This window comes from Monodelphis domestica, chromosome 7 (genome assembly GCF_027887165.1).
Source record: "Monodelphis domestica isolate mMonDom1 chromosome 7, mMonDom1.pri, whole genome shotgun sequence".
Lineage (NCBI taxonomy): Eukaryota > Metazoa > Chordata > Mammalia > Didelphimorphia > Didelphidae > Monodelphis > Monodelphis domestica.
The window spans coordinates 84935355-84956885 of NC_077233.1; the positions used below are offsets into that span (position 1 = coordinate 84935355).

Consider the following 21531-nt stretch of genomic DNA (forward strand, 5'->3'; position numbering starts at 1 on the left):
AGAGCCATTTTAAATCACAATTCACCCAGTCTCCCCAATGGATCAAAACAAACACAAATAAATTTACAATCACAATAAAATATACATCAACACAAGGGGGAAATGGCAACAATTTTTACAACAAAATAAATTTAAATATTTGGCACTTTTTTACAAAGAAATCAGGGAGCAGTCCCCTTCACAGCAATATATATGTATATACATATATATATATATATATATAAAACAAGTGAATTTTTTAACAAAACAAATTAATTATTTTTAACCAAATCAAGTGAATTTTTTTTAACACTCCCAAAGTTCAATTTTGTGCATCTGGGGTTTTTCTCAGGATCTCCTGGAGTGGTGTGCAGTCTCCATGAGGTCTCTACTTGCATCTCCATCTGGATTCAAGGAGGCAGCAAATTTCTTTTCCTAAAATGACTTAAAACTTTTCATTTGAAATAAAAACACATTCCTCCCTGAGGAGGATAAATCACACAGGGAAGACATGTCTGAGGCATGAAGCATATGAATCACTGCCAATTAAGCTCATCAGAAAAAAATATATAGCACATAAAAGCTAAATAACTACTGGATGAAATTTCTAAACATCCAGACCTAAATTTTATATTAAAAAAAAAAACTTCTAAATAAGAAAAAAATACAAAACTACAACAGAATAATGCCCAATTAAAATAATCCATGTCCAACATCATGCACTTACCCATTCGCTAGCCAGGACTTCAGTCAACCATCACAGCAAGAAAGTTAGGAAAAGGGACTAGATTTTCATTCCTAGGTCTGATATATTTCTTCATTTCTTCTCAGGGATAGAGTATGGAGCCAAAATAGCCAATTATTAGGTACTTGATATAAATTTCATAAGGAGTGTAGTAGAAGGAGTCCTGCATCTTAACATATGTTAAGTGCCGCAACCTTGATTCTCACACTAGGTTCAAGTCCTTTTTTTATTGACGTAGAAGTTTCAACAATCTTAGCAGGATTGGTTTCTCTTTTTGACCTGTGTGTTCTTTTGGCACCATTCAGGTTAAATATGTGCTTCTGTGGTACTATATAGCTATCCGTGTTTCTTTGGCACTGTGTAGATCTGTGCTCCTTTTTTGGGGGAGGGGGGATTCCCATTTCTTCAAATCAGACATATGTACTAAGTCCCATAATATTCAAATACTAATGGTAGTTTTAGTATACTAAGGTTTTTTAGGCAGGCAGTTACAGTTAGAACTAATGGACATAATAAACCTATACTAATTTAATAATCTAAAATCTTTTCAATTTAGGTAGATGACATGAGCTTAGGAAAATTAAATTACACATGCAGTTATTTAAAATGTGCTATTATCTCCTATTGAAGGAAGCCTGAGCAGGAAACGGCCTGGCCTTGGAAGTTCAGAACCACAAATATGCCAAGATCCCAGCTGCAGTGGGTACCAGATAAGAACTTAGAGGCCAAGAAGACCCCAGTAACATAAAAATGTCAAGGTTCCAAGAATAGTATGTAACAGATAAGGGCTGAGGAGTGTAAAAAATAGACTCGAATACAGGACTACAATCCCCACGAGCCTTTGCTCCACTTCCCCAGAATGCCTTGTAATCTCACCTGGGCCAAGATGGAGAAGGTATTTAAGCTGATTCAAAGGCTTTTGAGGGGCTCTCTCTCTTGGCTCTTTTTGGACTTCTGTTTTGGAGCAGGCGCGTCTCTTGCGTGATGTGAGGTTATTTTGTCTAGGCCTCTGGCCTAGGCACATGTTTCTTACTTGTATATTCTTTAATCTTTAACCTTTAATAAACCTCTAAAAAATATAATACTTCTTGCAGAGAGAAACTAATTTCTACCTGCCTCACCTGTCTCAGTCTCCCCAGTCTCCCCTAAATTTTAATCTTTACAGGAGAGCCATACATGCCGGCAACGTTCCAACAATGGTATGTAACAGATAAAGGACTGGAAGGGGGGCCATACATGCTGGAGGGTATTTAAGGCCCAGCCTTCAGGAGGGAACTCAGAACTCTCTGGGCTGAGTTTCCACTAGTGCGCACCAGTACAATAAACAACCCTCTTGCTTGATTGCATTGTCTACAGGTCTTCCTTGGTGGTGGGTGAAAACCAGACCCTAACACTATAATCAGTGACAATCAAAAATACCTTATAATCAGTGTCACTTAAGAAGGGGTAGAATATAAAGGTTCTGACCCAAGAATTTAGATACATTTTCTCTTACCTTAGCCATGGTCCACAGTGTGAATGCAAATGAGGTTTAAAACCAATAATACATTTCCACAAAAAGGTCACAAAATGCAAATCAAGTCAATACAGGGCATTCGTACAGGTCAGTAATACAGATTTTTCTGTGAGGTAATATTGGACAAAGAAAATAGCAAATATTCCAAATTCATGAAATACAAGTTTTGCAAATACAAGTTGTTATGGACTTCCATAAAGGCACAAATATAGATAAGAGTCAAATATAGGATGGCACAAATTAAGTAAAGGGGATAGACAGGTTTTTTTTTGGTTATGTTTAAAGGGAGACAAAACTGAAAAGAAACAAAATAACAATAGAGTTTAAGAGGCACCACCTTCTGCCCCACATGAAGCGGCATTAGCACCCTGACCAGTTCATGGACAAGCTCCACTTAAGAGATATTATTGTGATGTCATTTTGGTTTGAGTAATCTGCCTGATTCATGTTCCCAGAATTATCATTCCTGAAATTGTGATTCCTGAAAGTATTCCTGTTGGTATTCTGATAGTTGTTGTTCCTTAAATTATTGTTTCTATAGCTGTTGTTCCTGAAATCATTAGTATTAGTATTATTATTCAAGTAGATATTATTCCTGATTGCCTGGAATAGATTTCTACAATTCATCATTACATGGCCCTTCTTCTCACAGAAGTGGCAGGTCAAGGATTGAAATTTAGATTCTCAGAGAGGGGCAGGTGGTATTGGTGTAGAATCATGCCCTCTTTCCTGTTTATCTATTTTATCATGTAAAGTTTTCAGGTCCTTTTGTATTTCCTTTAAATCATTAGTTTATGCCATTTTTTCTTCAGGTCCTTTTGAGACATACACAGCAGTCCTTCTCAGCTCTTCCAGATTCATTTCTGGCCATTTAGGACAATGTGTTTTAAAATAGTCTTGGACCACCCTGCAAAAATTATTAACAAATTGATGCTGAATTTGTCTGATATTCCTTTTGGTAGAAAGGTCCAGATCCAGATACCAACCTCCCAGCTCAATGAGATAATCCATAAATTGGGAGGGCGTATAAAACCTTGTCCCACCTGGGTCACCAAATAAATGTAGATGGGAAAAATTGGAGGGAAAAAAGGTATGGAAAGGAAGATAGCAGCCCCCCCCCCCACACCTGTTCTGTTAGCCTGATAGGGAAATTGACCAGGCTTTTCCTTCTGCATATAATTATGCTAGGGATAATTTTAAATTGAATGAAGCCAGACTTTAGGAATAGCCAGTTAGGTTTATTGGGCCAGGAAAATAAAGGTTTGGGGAAGCTACAGAAAATTAGATCTCCCACAGGGACCAAAGGCTCTTACCCAGGGCAGGGCTCTTCTCTAGAAAAGGCACCAAAACTCACGCTTCTCCCTCTCCCTTCTTTTTATATCTGTAGACATGATCTGAAACCCTGAGCCTTACAACTTAGATAGTTATATAATAAGTGAGAGGCAGTGTTATAGGAATTTAATTTAGTGTGTTCTGTTTAGTTAGGAACAGAAATATAGGTTAGAGAAAGGGTTACACTAGAAATTCCTACAACATTCATTGAGCTTATTGAATTACAGTTTGAATCAGGTGAATTAATTAAAACAAATATTTTATATTTGCATGTTTTGTGCCCCCCCAATAAAGTCAAATTTGCTCAGAAAATCTTTGCCCACTTTTCTTCCTTTCAATAAGGAATAGTCAGTATCACAGAGATGGAAATCTTTCTCCTACTTATCACACCTGAATGGATAAAGCTGGTACTCAGCTGGACACCCTGATCCTATAAAATGTGGTCACAATTTTCTCTTATTCTAGTTGAGGAACTGATTGGTAGGGTTGCTTGCTTGATGAGTTTATTACAATAAATGGAGCATCTCTTAATCTGAACTCATTAGTTGATGTGTACATTTATCTGACTTCCTTGAATCCATGTAGAGTCCTGTACTAGACACTGAAGGAGGACAGTAGAAATAGGAGACTGTTGCCTCAGTCTAATGAATAAGATTCCACAAATATAGTGAATCTAGGCACACTTAAAAAGAACTGGCCACTGGTGAATGTAGACAAATAAATCTTGGTAGTTCCCATGGACATAATATATGTGATCAAACGTACCTGAAAAGCCTACATTTTTAGCTCTATTGGGAACATAGGTGAGAGGCATCTGAGGCAGGGGAAGTGGCCAACAGAAACCCATCAGAACCTGCTTTAGCTGAAGAAAAATGATTGGGAATGGCATTGAGGTTTTTGTAGAGGGAGGAGGTCACTGAAATTTGGGATCAGGATATTAAATTTGATGTGCTACTGAGGCATTGGGGTATAGCAGATAAATCTAAGGGTTTAAATCTGCCCTCTGATATTTATTAGTTCTGTAACCACGACTGTTGTTTAATTCAGAACATCAATTTCCTCTTGTATAAATATAGATAATACTACCTATAAGCATAACCTCACAGTTTTTGTGAACTTGAACTAAATGATGCCTATAAAGCACTTTAAAAACTTAAAAGCACTATATAATTGGCAAAGACCAAATAATTACTTTTGGAAATGTGTCTAAATTCTCTTGCATTTTTGACTTTCATCTCTCATATATCATGGAGGAAGAGAGAATGAACACCAAACACTTGAAGATTTTTTTTAAATCAAGACTCTTTCTTGAGAGAATAGTGTGCTTTCGGGTGAACCATCATCTAGTAAGGGTCCAAAGAAGAAAATAAAGAAAAACTACTGGGGGCAGCTAGGTGGATCAGTGGATTGAAAGCCAGGCCTAGAGACTAGAGGTTCTGAGTTAAAATATGGCCTCAGACACATCTTAGCTGTTGTGAAGATAATTTTAGAGTTGTGACTTAAAATCTAGTTGTAATTGGTCACCAGGGGAAATCCCAAATAAAATGCCCAAGTCAGTCTGGGATTTTATGGTCATTTAATTAATATAGAGGGAAGGAATTTAAGGAGAAGGAAGGAAGGGGATATAGGATTTCTCCCACCTGGCCTGTGCCAGGGGGAGTTTAAAATCCCTGTGCCTCTAGGTCTCTGAAGAAGATTAGAGGCTTCTAAGAGGATAAAGTTGGAAAGTAAAGGAGGAAAACTCAGCCAGAAACTCACCACCAAACCGGACAATAGCTGTAGCCATGCTAAGATACTGAAAGGCCCAGCACACTGCTATCAGCCAACTCTCTGCCACAAAAGGGACCAGAGAGAGGAAATGAGCCAATATATAGACCTTTCACCCTTGTGTCCCCTCCTCTATATGCCCATTCTTTTAGAGTTCTCATCTTCTTTGATTAGATTATTTCTTTAGAGTTACTTAACACTTCTTTGTTAAGTTCACCCTTTGTGAGTTACTTAACCTTTTTGTGATTAATTTAACCTTTATAGTTACTTAACACCTTTTTTGTATTAAGATCTTAAAATAGACTTAGCTTAAAGTTCTAGCTTCACTATAAGGTAAGAGTTAAGTACCTTCATTGTTCAATCAGGAGATTACAACTTTATCTTCCCCTAAAGTATGGTCTAAGTAGGGTGGAGTAATTTTAGAGTTCCCAAAGACATCCCTGATTTTGTTAAACTAAGTATCTTCGTTGTTACAATCAGGAAATAGCTAAATCCAATCTTCACACTGTGTGACCCTGGGCAAGTCACTTAACCCCCATTGCCTAGCCCTTACCACTCTTCTCCCTTAGAACCAATACCAAGTATTGATTCTAAGATGGAAGGTAAGGGGAAGAAGAAGGAGGAGGAGGAGGAGGAGGAGGAAGCAGAAGAAGGAGAAGGAGGAGGAGGAGGAGGAGGAGAAGGAGAAGGAGAAGAAGAAGAAGAAGAAGAAGAAGAAGGAGAAGAAGAAGAAGAAGAAGAAGAAGAAGAAGAAGAAGAAGAAGAAGAAGAAGAAGAAGAAGAAGAAGAAGAAGAAGAAGAAGAAGAAGAAGAAGAAGAGGAAGAGGAAGAGGAAGAGGAAGAGGAAGAAGAAGAAGAAGAAGAAGAGGAAGAAGAGGAAAAGGAAGAAGGAGAAGAAAAAGAAGGAAGAAGAAAGAAGAGGAAGAAGAAGAAGAGGAAGAGGAAGAAGAGGAAGAGGAGGAAGAAAAAGAAGAGGAGGAGGAGGAAGAAGAGGAAAAGGAAGAAAAAGAAAAAGAAAAAGAAGAAGGAAGAAGAAGAGGAAGAAGGAGGAGGAGGAGAAGAAGGAGAAGAAGAAGAAGAAGAAGAAGAAGAAGAAGAAGAAGAAGAAGAAGAAGAAGAAGAAGAAGAAGAAGAAGAAGAAGAAGAAGAAGAAGAAGAAGAAGAAAGAAAGAAAGGAAGGAAGGAAGAAAGAAAGAAAGAAAGAAAGAAAGAAAGAAAGAAAGAAAGAAAGAAAGAAAGAAAGAAAGAAAGAAAGAAAGAAAGAAAGAAAGAAAGAAAGAAAGAAAGAAAGAAAGAAAGAAAGAAAGAAAGAAAGAAAGAAAGAAAGAAAGAAAGAAAGAAAGAAAGAAAGAAAGAAAGAAGAAGAAAAGATTTTTCTTTACCCCAAACCTCAATTATTCTTAGGTCTGTCTTCTGGGTTCCAAACAGAAAAAGTCCAATTTCTGTATGACAGTCCTTTAATTTCATATCGTAAGATTTAAATTTAGGTTTTTTGACTCAGTAAGACAGTTATAAAGTAATATTGTGATTGCAGATTTTAAAATATTATAGCTTAAGTCAAAAAGACTTTTAACAGCTTTTATTTACAGAGAGATGGAAAGAGTAAAAGTGTAAAATGTAGATAGAGACAGATTCCTAACTAGCCTATCAGTCCTTCTCTGGTGAAGTCTGGCTCAGCCTAGGCAGGGGCTTCCCCAAGTCCCTATCTCCAGGAGGATTTCCCTGTAATCCTCAGTCAGAAGTCCTAAGGTGTCTTCAGTCACAGTTCCACCAACAGCAGCCTCCTCCAAAGGCAAGGCAGGACTCTCAACCACTCACTCCAAATGCCAAAAAAGGAATGATACCTAAACCATGCTGGTCTCTTCTTTTATACTTCCCCCCCCCCCCTTCCCAGGGCACTTCCTGTCACTTCCCCTTCTTCACAGAACCAATTCCAGGGGATGGGGGCCAGTGGCCTTTGGAAGTGTGAGCTTACTTAGTAATCATAGATTGGCAACTTCCTGTAGAGAAGTAGTAAAAGTCGGATACCCTTGAGAAGGGAGATATCAAGCTCTCCTTATGCAGAGTAAAGAAATCCCCCTCCCCAAGCAGTTTCATATATTCATATACATAAATATACACCTTTAATTCACTCTTTCCTAATGTGGTCAACCTCCCCCCCCCCCCTTTTCTGATTCCCATTTCTCATGGGAAATGTCTTAAAACTTAGTTTTAATAGACTCACCAGCCCAGATGTTTCAATATGAAAGGTCTTCGATATTTCTAAATTCTGTCTCAACTTAAAAATTGCTAACTTAAAGAATGCTCCCATGGGCTTGAGAGCACTGGGAAACTTAAGGAGAGTAGAACAAAATAGACACCCAGCTGGTGGGTGACAAGAAGAGGAACAAGGTGTTAAATTCCTGTAAATTCTGAATTCATGTGAATATCTTTGGACGCTCGATTTGAGACGACCCCTTGGAGCAATGCCCCGTCCCCTTCCTAATAAAGATCAAATTTTCTCTGCAAGGATCTCAACTAGTCTCCTGTCTGCTCATTAGATTGACTTCTAGGGATGCAAGCTCCCCCAAAATTCCACTCCACACAACCCCAAGCCCCGTGTTACTCTTCTCCAAGTTGACATAGTGCCATTAAAGCCTGTGCTTCGGATTCTAGGAGTTCCACCAAGTTTTGAATCTGTATGATTGTGGTCATGGTCTAGTCCCGGTAACTTTAACTGAGTTCTATGGCCATAACACAAAAAGCCCTCACCATTCTGATTACCCTGTCAGCAACTTTCTAGTTCGTCATTGTCCCCCCCCCCCTTTTTTTTAATGTGGTGCCCAACCCTGAAAAACCAAGTACTTAGAACTTTTTTTTTTCAAAAGAAATGAATCATTCGTCGAGGCCAACAATAGTCAGAACCGCAAGGAAAGGATTCGAGATTTCTATTTGAGTGCAAGAAAACAGTGTCTCGGAGCAACTGGAAAAGAAGAAGGCTGGATTCATGTGCAGCTCTGAGGCGAGAGCCGCCCCTGCCCCGCCCCGCCCCACCCCACCCAACTGGAGGAGGGAGGAGAGGGATGTCACTGTTGGGATTGAAGGCGGGAAGGGACGGAGGTAGGGGAGCGAGGCTAAGAGAAGTTCAAGCAGGAGGGGCGGGGAGAGCGAGAGGGGCGGGCCGAGAGAGGACCCGGCCGGAAGAGGCGTTCCCTCTCCCGCCCGCAGGCGGCGCTGTAAGGGCGGAGCTTGGGAGAAGGGACAGTTCCTCCCTGTGACTGACCGGGTGCGTCCCCGGATGCAGTTCGATACCCTGTTTTCAGTGCCTCTGACAGTGGGGACCGAGCTTGGTTCTTCTAGGCCGGAAGACACTAGGAAACCATGGCCCCGGTGGTGCCTGCTCCGGTAAGAGCGTCCTGGTCGGGGCGCAGAGGCCGGAGACGGGACCGGCGGTCCGGGGCAAGGGAGGCGGAGCTCCCAGGGAGGGCCCGCGGCCTGCGGGAGGGACATCTCCCGGCCTCCGCGTCCAGAACCCGAGGATCCTTCAGGGAAGCCAGTGAGACCCCATCCTCTCATTTTACAGAGTGGGAAACTGAGGCCCAAAGAAACGGAGTCACCCAGCTAACAACACAAAGCAGACGCAGGATTTAAATCCAGGTTTCCGTGGCTCTGACCCAGTACCCCATCTCTATCTCCGGAACCAGAGCGGCAGGGAGGGATCCTTCTGGGTTGAAACTGAACACTTGCAGTCTCATACTCAGTTAACAAACATTTATTAAGCGCCTACTATGTAGGCGGATTCAAACTACTATGTAGGGGATTCAAAGAAAGACTTTAAAAGCAATTTTTTTTTTTATCTTGGAGGTAATAGAGGGCTTCTGAAGCTACTTCTGTTTGTTTTTAATTTTTTTTCAATTAAATCCTTACCTTCAATTTTAGAATCAATATTGTATGTTGGTTCTAAGGCAGAAGAGCAGTAAGGGTTAGGCAATGGAGGTTAAGTGACTTGCCCAGGGCCACACAGCTAGGAAGTGTCAGAGGTCAGATTTGAACCTAGGACCTCCCATCTCTAGGCCTGGCTCTCAATCCACTGAGCTACCCAGCTGCCCCTTATAACATTTATTAAAATAAAAAACTAGAGTTCAAAAGGAGCTAACTGACTCAAGCCATTGTCTCCAGAAAGAAGAGAAAGAGGGAGCAGTCACAGAAAGTTATAAACAATAATGTAAAGACACAGGTAAAGGAAAGGAAAAGGATCCTGGGAAATACAAAAGGAATTCTGGGGAATGTAGTTCAAAGGTAGAAGATTTCCACTTATACAGTGGTCACTTTTTTAGGTAGAGACGGTCCCTTGCCCTTCTGAAGGGGCTGTAGGTATCTCCTCTCATCTCCCCTGGGTGAGCTCCACCTAAGCCTAAGCAGGGGTCCTTCAAATCTGGCCTCAGACACTTCCTAGCTGTGTGACCCTGGACTTCACTTAGCCCCCATTGTCTAGCCCTTCTGCCATGGAACCAACACACAGTATTCATTTTAAGACAGAAAGTATGAGGGGGTTTTTTTGTTTTGTTTTTAAGGGTTCCAGAGGTTGCAGTTTGCTAGAGAAGATAGTTTGGGATGGGATCCAAAGTGCATGTAGATGGGATTGCCTTCACAAGTAGAAAGGTCATCTCTTCTTTTAAGAGAGAGAGATGAAAGACATGGAGGTGGAGAGGCATCTTAGTGAGGTGAGATGAAGAGAAGCCCTCAGTGAATAACCTCATTTTGTTTTCAATGAAATAGGAAGCAAACTTCTCAGTTTAGAGAGTATAGAGAAAGAGTCATGGGAAGTTTGTGGACAAGCTAATGCCCATAACTTTGGAGAAAGGGAGAGAGGGGAGAGATCACCATTCCTCTGCTCCAGGGGCAGAGGCTCAGTAGCTCCAGGTTTGTAGGATTTAGAGCAGGGAAGCAACTGGAAGTTATCTGGTGGTCTGACCAGAGAGGTCAGGTGATTTTCCCAAGGCTCTTAGGTTATTCCCCTGCAGTTTGCCTCAACAAATGTTTTACAGTGTACGTCTGTTTGCTTAACTGTTTGCTACTACACTCCTGGGAGGAAAAACCTTACAATCTTAGGAGAGCACCCAGGGCTTCTCTTTGTCTGGGATAAAAGTAAAATATGCCTGGTGGAAATCAGTTTATAGCATCTACATGGTGTGAAAGAAATGAAATAGAAAAAAATACTTTCTGAATTGATGATGCAAAGTGAAAGTATGACTCATGCTTGTGGTTACAGGTACCTGTGACATTTGATGATGTGACCATGTATTTCACAGCACAGGAGTGGGGGACCTTGGAGGAATGGCAGAAGGAGCTTTACAAGCATGTTGTGATGACCAACTATGAGACTTTGTTCTCCCTGGGTAAGATGTTTTCATCAGACATGAGTGTATTATAGGATCAGGTACTGGAAGAAGCCTCCAAAGATCATCCAGTCATTCCATCCACAACCTGGAAGTTGCTCTAGAAACCCATCCTTGTTGAAGCTTTCCCCAGTTTCACCTTTATTTAAAAATGTTATGATATCTTTTCTTCAACACAGGTCATTTCTCAGTATTGGTACCACTTTCCCTTGTAACAAAGAAAAACAGTTAAGCAAAACAAATTTTTAAAATTACTTCATATACAGAGCATGTATCTTTCTGCTTCCTTGGTCATCTCTTTTTACTGTGTTGAGGGAAATGTATTATGTCATCTTTTCTCCCAGACTGAGATTGAACTTTTCAATTAATCTGAATTCTATGACTTTTTAATGTTATTTTAATTTATATAATCATCATATATTGTTCCTCCTGATTTTGTCTACTTCACACTCTACCATTTCTACAAGTTTTCCTATGTTTCTCTGAATTCCTCCATTTTATTCCTTTTTTGTGGAGCAATAGTATTTTCTTACATCCATATACCATTTGCTCACTTGTTTACCAATCAATGTGCACCTGTTTTGTTTCTAGATTTGTGTTAATGCAAAAATTAGTGCTCCAGATCTTTTAGTATATATGGGATAAAACTATACCCACATTTATGTATGGCTTTTGTAAGAATATTTGGACTTTAATGTCTAGATGGATAGATGGTGATATTATTCAACTCAGTAAACATTAGAGGTATAAGATACAATGCAGAAAGGAAATAATAACCTTTAATAGCAGTCTTCATTATTTAGCTGACCCGGAATACCTAGAATTGGAAAGATTTGTTCTCTGTCCCTACACAGGCTGACCTGCTAGTGTAATCTACCTCACCTGACCCCAATCCCATCACTTCAGTTCTATAAAGTGTTCTTTATGTCCTATAGCGTCTTCCTTTTTCCAATGGTGTTTACATGCCTGAGCTTGGCGAATGTTAATCTCTCCCAGCCATGGGGTCTCAAGTACTATTCATTCCAAATCACCTCTCTGCCCATTTTAGCTTCTCAAAATACCTACTAATAAAAAATAGCAGCTCAAATTTTCTAGCTTGCTATGTATCTTTTAGTTCTCCCTTTTAACATCTTTAATGCATGGTAAGTCACAAACAAAATTTTTCCCCAGTGTGCCCAACAAGAATTTCACATACCCCTTGTGGCTGGCTACCTATTGCAGCAGTGTGGAGGAACATTAACTCCACTAATCAGTCAGTTGATTAATGCTTGTTTCAAGCTTATCAAGGGTACTTTATTAAATTTTATTGGGTAGAGATAGAAATATAAGATATAATAGATATTTGTCCTCAAGGAGCTTGGATTCTGTTTGGGACAATCATTAACAAAACCTAAACACTTACAGCAAAAATAATAATTCAAAAAGTCAGCAACAGTTCACTACAGCAGCACAATACATGTTAGGAGGCAGTACCTGACTAATTGTCAATATATATTGTAAGCACTTACAATATATATTGACAGTTAGTCTTGGATGGGAAAAATAATGGTGATCTTAAGTGTACTAAAAAGGGAATACATAAGAGGATAGTCAGATTTTTAAAATAATATTTGATGAACATAAGTTGCAGAAAGGCCAAAGAGGATATAAAATGAATAGCGGCCAATAATTTTATCCAAGAGATATTTTCTGGCAACTAAATCATTGGCAATAAGGAACTTAAAAAAAAACAAAAATAATAATAACTTATATTATTTGTACACTGTACACAATAGTATACTTTACAAGGTATGAAGAAATTAACTCATGGGCTAAGAGCCAGATACATTGGGCATGACTCTAGGAGCTTATTGCTATGGTGTGGTCAATCATTTTGTTTTCTAGAACAAGTAAGTCCCCATTTTTTATAGGTGTTCCCAAAACTTTTGCTTCTAGTGACCTAAAGAAAAGTCACCTTAATTACTACTTTGTGACCTTTGTCCAGGCTATTCAATTCCCAAACCAGACTTGATAACCCAGATTGAACGAGGAGAAGAGCCATTCATCAGAGATCAGGGACCTTTGAAGACACTAGAATTGGCCATTGGCTCCAGTGCTGATGGGCATCTTGGCTTGAAGAACACACAGGGGCAGCTGTATGGTGAGTGAGAAGAGGTGAAAGGAGTGAAACTGAGGATGACATGTTCAGATTCTCCTCCATCTGGGCTTTAAATCTTCCTTTTATGTTGAGCTGAGCTGGGGTTTGATTTCAGGGCAGGACTGGGCTTCAAGAGACAAACAATTTCACTGTTATGTGTGGCATATACACAGACAGGTTCTCTGCCCTGATTGTCTTATAATCAAAGATAAGAAGAAAAAGTAAACCTATGAACAGAACAGTAAGTTGTTAGCCTCAAGAGGGTAGATCATATCAGCTCCAGTTCATTTCATTATTGATTTTCTGGTTGCTTAGAATTCAACTTCCTTTTAGTGGTCTTTTCATTTATTTTGGCATTGTGTTTATTTCTTTTAGTTCCTCTTATTTAACTCTGCATCAGTAGATAATCTCATTTCCCTGAATCCTCACAATCAACATTTCTTAAGATACAGTATTATTCTACTACATTCATATACATAGGTTTGGGTTTTTTAACCCACTTCCCAATTGAGGGGTACCTACTTTGTTTCCAGTTTTTTTTAACTACCACAAAAAGTGCTACTATGAATATTGGTAACACACACACCTTTCTCTAGTGAACCGAACAGGGATTTCACATCTTTCCTACCTACCTACATCAAATGACTAATATTTGATGTTCATTCCTACTTTGTGAAGGGTTCTTTAAATTCCAAAGATATAAAGAAGTATAATACATGCATTTTTTCCAAAGAATTTGTCTGTTTATCTAAAATGTAAATAAATAGAACATAACTATTTGAAAATGCAAATAACAATTCACTACAGCAATATAAGACAGATCAGGAGACAATGCAATGATTACTTGCACATTGATCCAGTAATAAGTACCATAAATGTGCAGGTGACATAGAGAGCATTGCTGTCTAGAGTGGACTCTGGAAAAACTTCACAGAAGAATCAGGAAGTTTTCAAAAGCAAGTTTTGGGTACAAAAGTTGCAGAAAGTCCAAAGAGGGTATGAAAAGAATAGAAGCTGACAATAAGAAAATTTTTATTGATGACCTTTATGGTAACCGTGTTGGGAAAATATAAGCTCCATGTGCATGGGGATTGTTTCATTCATATTTGTATCTATGTGCTTGCTGTAGAATAGGTATTTATTTAATAAACACTTATTGACTATTGGTTAGGATAGAAACTAGATTTGGAAGGACTAAGATGAAAATCTGGACTATGGCAATCTGTGTTTATCAGATTTCTAGTAACACTATTAGAAGCCTAAATCACAACCCAAATAATTTCTTCCACCTATGGTTTATAGTTTACAACTTACCTTCATGGACTGTTTAGGAATAGCTTGGTGTAATAGAAACTAGACAGGACCTAGATTACAAAGAATTAGGAAACCTAGGTTTGAATAGTAAGCTCTATTATATACAATATGACTCTGAACATATCAAAGTTACATCATGTCTATGAGCCTCAGTTTCCTTATCTTTAAAATGGAGATATTGTACTTAGAATGTCAACCTCACATGGTTGTGATAAATAGAATTCTTTGAAAACCTTAAAGTACCATATAAATATGATTGGGGTGGGGATGGGAATGGGGTAATGCAGCCTCTTAGTTCCTAACAGCACAATCCCATCCCATTGAGCCAAGGGGCAGTGGAAATATCCACTAACAACACTTCTGGGAACATTTCAGGTGAGGCTAATTGCTTTCAAAGCATAGTGTTTTGAAGGCTTGTTTTGTGATGGCATATTTTGAATCCCTTCAGGTTGTCTCTAGGAATTCTTAAAACAAAAGTAATTTTAGTTGACTTTATTAAATCACCATAAACTGCAGAGATCTTTTAGAAGTGTGAGCAGTGTAGAGAAATCAAATGCCTTTTGGGTAGCTAAGAGGCAAATGGTTTAAACATCACTTTTAAAATGTGAATAGTTTTATTCTGCTTTATAGTCCCCAAGCTCCCAGATTTTTGTATGCATTCTTATATTTTGTGCCTCCAATATAAGTCAAAAGAAAAGAAACTGAATTACTTCCTTGTGGCCTCTGTCCAGGCTGTGCCATCCCCAGGCCAGACTTGATAACTCTGACTGAACAAGGAGAAAAGCTATTCATCAGCAATCAAGAGAACTTGGAAACAGAAGACTTTTCTATCTGCTCCAGTGATAATGAGCATCTTGGCTTGAAGAATAAAGAGATGCAGAAGTTTTGTGGTGAGTTAGAAGAGATAAAAGAAGTGTTACTAAGGGTGACATGCTCAGGTTCTCTTCCTCTTCCTTTCATGATGGGCTAAGTTGGAGTTTGGTATCAGGGCAGAACTGAGCTTCAAGGGATCCCAAAAAGAAATCACCCATTTAGATCTAAAACAACATCACTGGGCGCTAATCTTCACTTCCATGCACAGAGATGAACTCTATTCTGTTTTTCTTATCATGACTGGGAGATCTGAACTTCTGAATTCCGAGAAGTAAATAAATCCTCTTCAGGGAAAGAATCTGTAGACTCATTTGAGACTTGATGTCCTTGGGGTTATGTCTTACCTTGGATATATTTATCCAGTTTAAACGTAGTACAAGCACTGTAATTATATTTGGTTATATTGATGATGAAGGAATTTTGAAGAAAAAATGATAGCTTCACTGGGAATCAAATTCAGAAAAGGAAGGAAAGGATTTTCAGTGCAGGCCAAGTTAGAGTCTAACTTTGGTAGTCATGGAGAGATAAATTCAAGAAACATTTAAATTTTTCTACATTAATGTAGAACTTCATATTTGGTTTACACAACACCCCTGGTCAGTAATCCATCTGTGGTTTAAAGGAATCACACCACTTGTAAAGGGCAGAGCCAGAACTCAAACCCAGGTAATCAGATACTAAATTCAGTGCACTTTCCATAATGCCATATTGTCCAGTGTTGAAAACAGTGCTAGGGGAGACAGGAAGATAATGCTGGGAGAGATAGGAAGATAAATAAGACCTAGTTCCAAGGTAATTCCAAAATCTGCCTATGGCCTATTATTCTGACTCTCCTTAGGCCTTAGCCCTCTTAAACCTGTTCTTTTCCCTCATCTTGACCTCTAGTCCCTCCATCCCTCTGTACTTTCTCAGACCATTACTCCTTTTCTGACTTTGATTTCCTCCCTTCACAGTCTTACCTGTATAGTTGACCACTTCAACTCCACATTGTCCTGTGTAAATCCTCAAGCCCTTATCCTGTTGCCATACCCCAAACTTAAATTGTTTCCTCATACTTCTCTTCCATCCCTCATCATGATGGGCTGCTGAACAAAACTGAAGGGAGCTATACAACTACATAGTAACCAGGGCCACTATAGAGTTGTTATCTAGCCCCAGTTGGGTCCTCACTGCAGCAAAGTCATCCTTTTCATTCAAAGTGTTTCCCTGTCCTACTACCAAAAAAAAAAAGGCTACTCCAAACTTTCTGTCCATTCTTAAATCTCCTCATACACTCCCTCCTCACCCCACTTATCTCACCTGAACTCCTCACCTCTTAAACTTTACTGAAGAAATTAAGGCCATAATCTCCCTCTTCTCACTTTCTCTTTTTCTCCAGATCCAATTACAATAGCCTCCATTCGTTTCTCCTTGACTCCATTTTCTGATAATGATGTGGCACTTCTAACCAATGTGCCCTTTTTTCCATTGCCTCTTGTCTTTTCCAGCAGACTATCCCTACTCTCATCCATTCTCAGACTGCAGTCTTCACTTTCTCCCCCACTGCACTTTGTTTCCCTACTACCTTCACCTATGCCTAAATCTCCTTAGTTATCAGAAAACCTTCACTGGACTTTAAGGTTTTCCCCTATCTCTCTCCTCTTTTTCTCAGCCAAACTCCTGGAACAAAGTATCTACACCTGTTACTTCTCCTTGTTATGTTCCTCTCCTTCATTCCTCACCTCTTGGCAATCCAGCTGCTCATTTCACTTCCCTAAAACTGCTCTCCCCAAAATGACCAATGATCTCTTAATTTCCAGGTCTTTTTTCAGGCCTTATCCCGCTCTACCTCTCTGTAATATTTGACCCTATTGACCACCCTCTCTTCTTGGATACTTTTTGTTGTTTGTTTTTTTCTGACACCATTCTCTTCTGTGTCTCCTACCTATATCACCCATTCTACATGTGGGTATCTCCAGGCTCTGTCCCAGAACTTCTCTCTACATTTGTGATCTTTGTGACTTCATCAGCTGCACTGGGTTTAATTCTCTCTATGCAAATATCTCCAAGATTTATCTCCTAGCTTCATTCTTGAGCTTTAGGAACATTTGAGACTGGATTCCTATGAGCCATTCAAACCCAAAATGTCCAGAACAGAATTCATTTTCTTCCCTCTCCACCTGCCTGCTTTCAGACTTACCTATTTTTGCTGAGGGTACCACTATTCTTGAGCCTCCCAGGTTCACAACCTCTTTATCCTTCAATACTCAGTCTCCCTCACCCCATCTATTTAACTAGTTCCCAAATCTTGCCGTTTCTCCCTCAATAATACCTCCTCGCATGTGGGCCATTCTCCCTGCTCACACACCTATAACCTTAAGTCAGGCCTTATCCATCTCCCCCTGAAACTACTGCAATAGCCACATAGCTGAGCTCCATGCCTCAGGTTGCCCCAGCTCCAGTCCAGCCTTCATATATCACTGCCAAAGGAATATTCCTTCAGCTCATATGTGAACCCCACACACTGCTTCTCTGGTTTTAAATCTCTTCATAGCCTAACCCTAACCTCTTTTTCCAGGTTCCTTATACTTTCCTTCTCTTCCTTCACTCTACAATCTTGGCAAATTGACCTTCTCACCAGTTGCCACACAAAATTCCTTCCCTCTTCTCTCTGCTTTTGCACTGGATGTGCTCCATTCCTGGAATACCCTCAGTCCTCACCTCATCTCTGCCTCCTAGAATCCCTCGTTTCCTATAGAACTCATCTCAAACACTACTGTCTATGTGAAGCCTTTCTGGGTCTCCAACTTCTGGTGCCTTCCCTCCCTCTCCAACTACTTTTGTTTTTAATTACCTTGTATTTGTTGTGTATTTATTCTGAATAGTCTTAAATATGGACTTGTATCTGCCCCCATAGAATTTAAGTTCCTTTAGATTAGGGACTTTCATTTTTTTTTAATTCATATCCCCTGAGCCTGGCACATAGTAGGCACTAACCAATGCTTATTGCTTAATTGATTGATTGTAGGTTCTTAGATTTAAAGCTGACTATCAGGTCCAGCCCCCTTGTTTTACATATAAGGCAAAGCCAACCTCATTCAGAAGTAAATGGGGGGAGGGAGGGCTAGGTGACTCAGTGGATTGAGAGCCAGGCCTAGATACAAGAGGTCCTGGGTTCAAATATGACCTCATATACTTCCTAGCTTGTGTGACCCTGGGCAAGTCACTTAACCCCCACAGTATTCATTCTAAGACAGAAAGGTTAAAAAAAAAAGGAAATGTTGATTGATTATGTACCCAGGGTCACATAAGTAGTAAGCATGAGAGCCAAGATTTAAACCTGATCCCAAATATGTCAAAGTCCATTAGTCCCACTGTAGGGCAGCCATGAGTTCCTAACTAAATCTTTGTTTTTAATTCCAGGGGATTCTGGATCTTCAAGTGTGAGACAAAAGGAAGGCCATGGACATGACCTTCAAAAGCAGAACTGGTATAGACCCTTACCATTCCGCTGCAATGCATGCAGCAGGGGCTTCACCCACAAATCTCAGCTTGCCAATCACATTAGAGTTCATAGACCCAAGAAGCACTTTCAATGCACTGAGTGTGATAAGAACTTTGCCCAAAAGTCTCGACTACTCAGGCACCAGTGCCTGCACACAGGTGAGAGGCCCTTTCAGTGCCCCAAGTGTGACAAGAGCTTCCACCAGAAGGGGCATCTGCTCAAACACCTGCCCCTTCACACGGGGGAAAGGCCTTTCCATTGTCCTGACTGTGACAAGAGCTTCCGAGTAAAGGGTGACCTGAAGGCCCACCAGCGCCGGCACAGGGAGGAAAAGCCATTTTCCTGTAGTGAATGTGGTAAAGGCTTCACTACACATCATTATCTTACGGATCACATCAGAATCCACACAGGTGAAAGGCCTTTCCAATGCCCAGAGTGTGGCAAGAACTTCAGAGTAAAGGGTGACATGAAAGCCCACCAGCGAAGACACATCAAGCCCAGGTCATTCTGCTGCAGCGAATGTGATGAGAAATTCCATAAGCAATCTGAACTCACAGACCACATTAAGGTGCACACAAAGAAACAGCACTACAGGGCTTTGCTGTTTGGACTGATGGATCTTGATTGGAGTTGAGACTAAACCTATAGCATACAACATGGATTATTAAAGTCAGAGTTGAAAAGAATTTCAAACGTTATCTAACTTTAATACATTCTTGACAAATTATCATTCAGCTTCTGCTGGAATACCTCTAGTAACAGGTTCCTCACTACCTCATAAGGCAGGTCATTCCATTCTGGGGTAGCTCTAATTGTTGAAAATTATTTCCTTAGCTTGAACCAAAATCAGAGCCCCTATAACAACACCTTTTGGTCATAGTTCTCCTCTTTGACCAAGCAAAAGTTTAGTATCCACATCACAACTGTTGAATATTATCTGTCCATTAAAGCGAATAATGGAACTGGTTAATGCCATTTTTTGCTTGTTCTCTTTCATTAATGAGTAATAACAATTAAGTAATGATATTTATCTTGGTTCATAAGGTGGCTCCTGTGATCCTTAAAAATTCTCAGACCCTACTTCATAAGGTTGGGTTAAGACCATTCCCCACTTTAAACAATGAAGTAACTTAGATCAGGAATGTGAGAACTCTACTTCACCATACTTAAGCATGCCTTAGGGGAAGATAAAGTTTTAAACTCTTTGCTGAACAATGAAAATACTTAAACCCATACTTATAGTAGGACAAAAGTTCTTAAGCTATGCCTATTTTAGGACTAATACAAAAGGGTGCTAAGTACCTATAAAGGTCAGGCAACTTGTGAAATTACAAGGAGCAAAGAGGTGAAAACTTACTCAAAGATTAGTCTACTCAGGTGTGAACTAAGAATGGTCTGTCCTTTGAAAAAGTCTACTGTGATTGGTAGATATAAGGACTTAGGGGAGGTGACATAGGAGAAAATTCCCTTTAAATAGGAGCTCAGATACATTCAGAAAGACACTCAGATTCAGGCATTGAGCTGGTGGAGTCAGCTGAGATGAAGCTGGCCTGGTGTCACTAGAATCCTTGCTTGGACAAATCTTGTGAGTGATTAAGGACTGACTGATCTTTCTTTTAGGGCTTAGGCCTGGGTTGGCCAGGGCTGTCCTGGGCCGGCCTATCCTTTTCTCATTATTCCCCTTTTCTCTCTTTCTCCCTTTTCTTTAATTCCACATTTGTATTAATTAAAATCTCTATAAAACCCTGCTATCTTGGGTATATTTTAATAATTGGGAATATTTCCCTGGCGACCACCTTATATATTTGATTTAAAAACAAGACACTGTAGTGAAAACATATTTTCTGTGGTCACAACTTACTCATCCACTCTTATATCTACTACAATTTAAGTCTTCCACTATTTTAATCACTACATTTTTTGACCTCAACTATTTTAATTATCACAGTTTGTGACAACCAACTATTTTAATTATTACACTCCAAAGAGGCTACCAAGATGTCACAGTGCTGAAATTCCCTCTGCATCACTCTTTTATTACTCTCTAAAAGCCAAAGAATTTCTCCCTGAAAGCCCATGACACATCCCTTAATAATCCTAAATATGAGAAATTGTTAGGCTGAGAGAAATGAAAATCTCTCTCTTGCTAGTCCCAAACCTGAATAGATGAGGCTGGTGATCATCTGAAGAACCTGAAACCCTTGTAGAATGTGGTGCTGAATGACTCCAACTGCTGTTGAAGCATTGGTGGGTGGGTGTCACTGCAGTGACACAATAAATGGAACATCCCCGAGTCTGAGGCAATTTGAGGCAATGTCTAGAGACATTGAGGGAAGATGTGATAGAAATAGAAAAAATAATGTTGCTTTCATCCATATGGTCTACATAGGAACACTTAAAAACAAACAGAAATCCCAGGTGGAGGTAGCAAGTACACTGTTCACATAAAAGCTTTGAGAATGGCCTGTAAAAAAAGAGTAAGAGAATAACCTAGGTGAAATATACCTGGAAAAGCTTCATGAAGGATTTTGAGCTAAGTTTGAAAGAAAATAGGAACTATTTCCGGCAGGATAAATGCCCTAGGCAAGTTTAACCACACCAAATTTGTTTGGAGAAAAGTGATTACAGAGAGATTATTGAAAAATTAGGGTTTTGCAGTGGCAGGAAGGCTCAGAACTCTGGTTGAGGGGCTCAGGTTTGAGAGAGGAATTGAAATGGTGGAAAAAACACAGGAATTGAAGTAGGAAAGGCATAAGTTTGGATCACTACCCAGAAATATATCAGCTTTCTGACTGAACATTTAATTCATCTATCTTAATTTCTACCTCCTCAATTTAATCTAACACATGGAGATAACAATACCTATCAGGCTCAAACTAGATGAAATTTGTAGAATACTTTGAAAACTTCAAAAGCATTAGATGAATGTCAAGTATTATAAAGAATACTTGTGGAAACACATCCCAACTCCTTGTCAGGTTTCTTCTTGTTCACTTGTAGCCAGGG

At 39.6% G+C, this 21531-nt stretch overlaps 1 protein-coding gene across 1 annotated transcript; it reads left to right on the top strand.

Annotated features, from left to right (window-relative positions):
- The first annotated feature begins 8325 nt into the window (after positions 1-8325).
- LOC100618803 (gastrula zinc finger protein XlCGF57.1-like) lies at positions 8326-19500 on the top strand. Its single transcript, XM_056806271.1, has 7 exons — positions 8326-8438; positions 8547-8668; positions 8729-8874; positions 10591-10717; positions 12702-12857; positions 14900-15058; positions 18444-19500. Exons 1-7 carry the CDS (start codon positions 8326-8328, stop codon positions 19157-19159), a joined length of 1539 nt encoding a protein of 512 aa, XP_056662249.1. The 3' UTR covers positions 19160-19500.
- The last annotated feature ends 2031 nt before the right edge of the window (positions 19501-21531 follow it).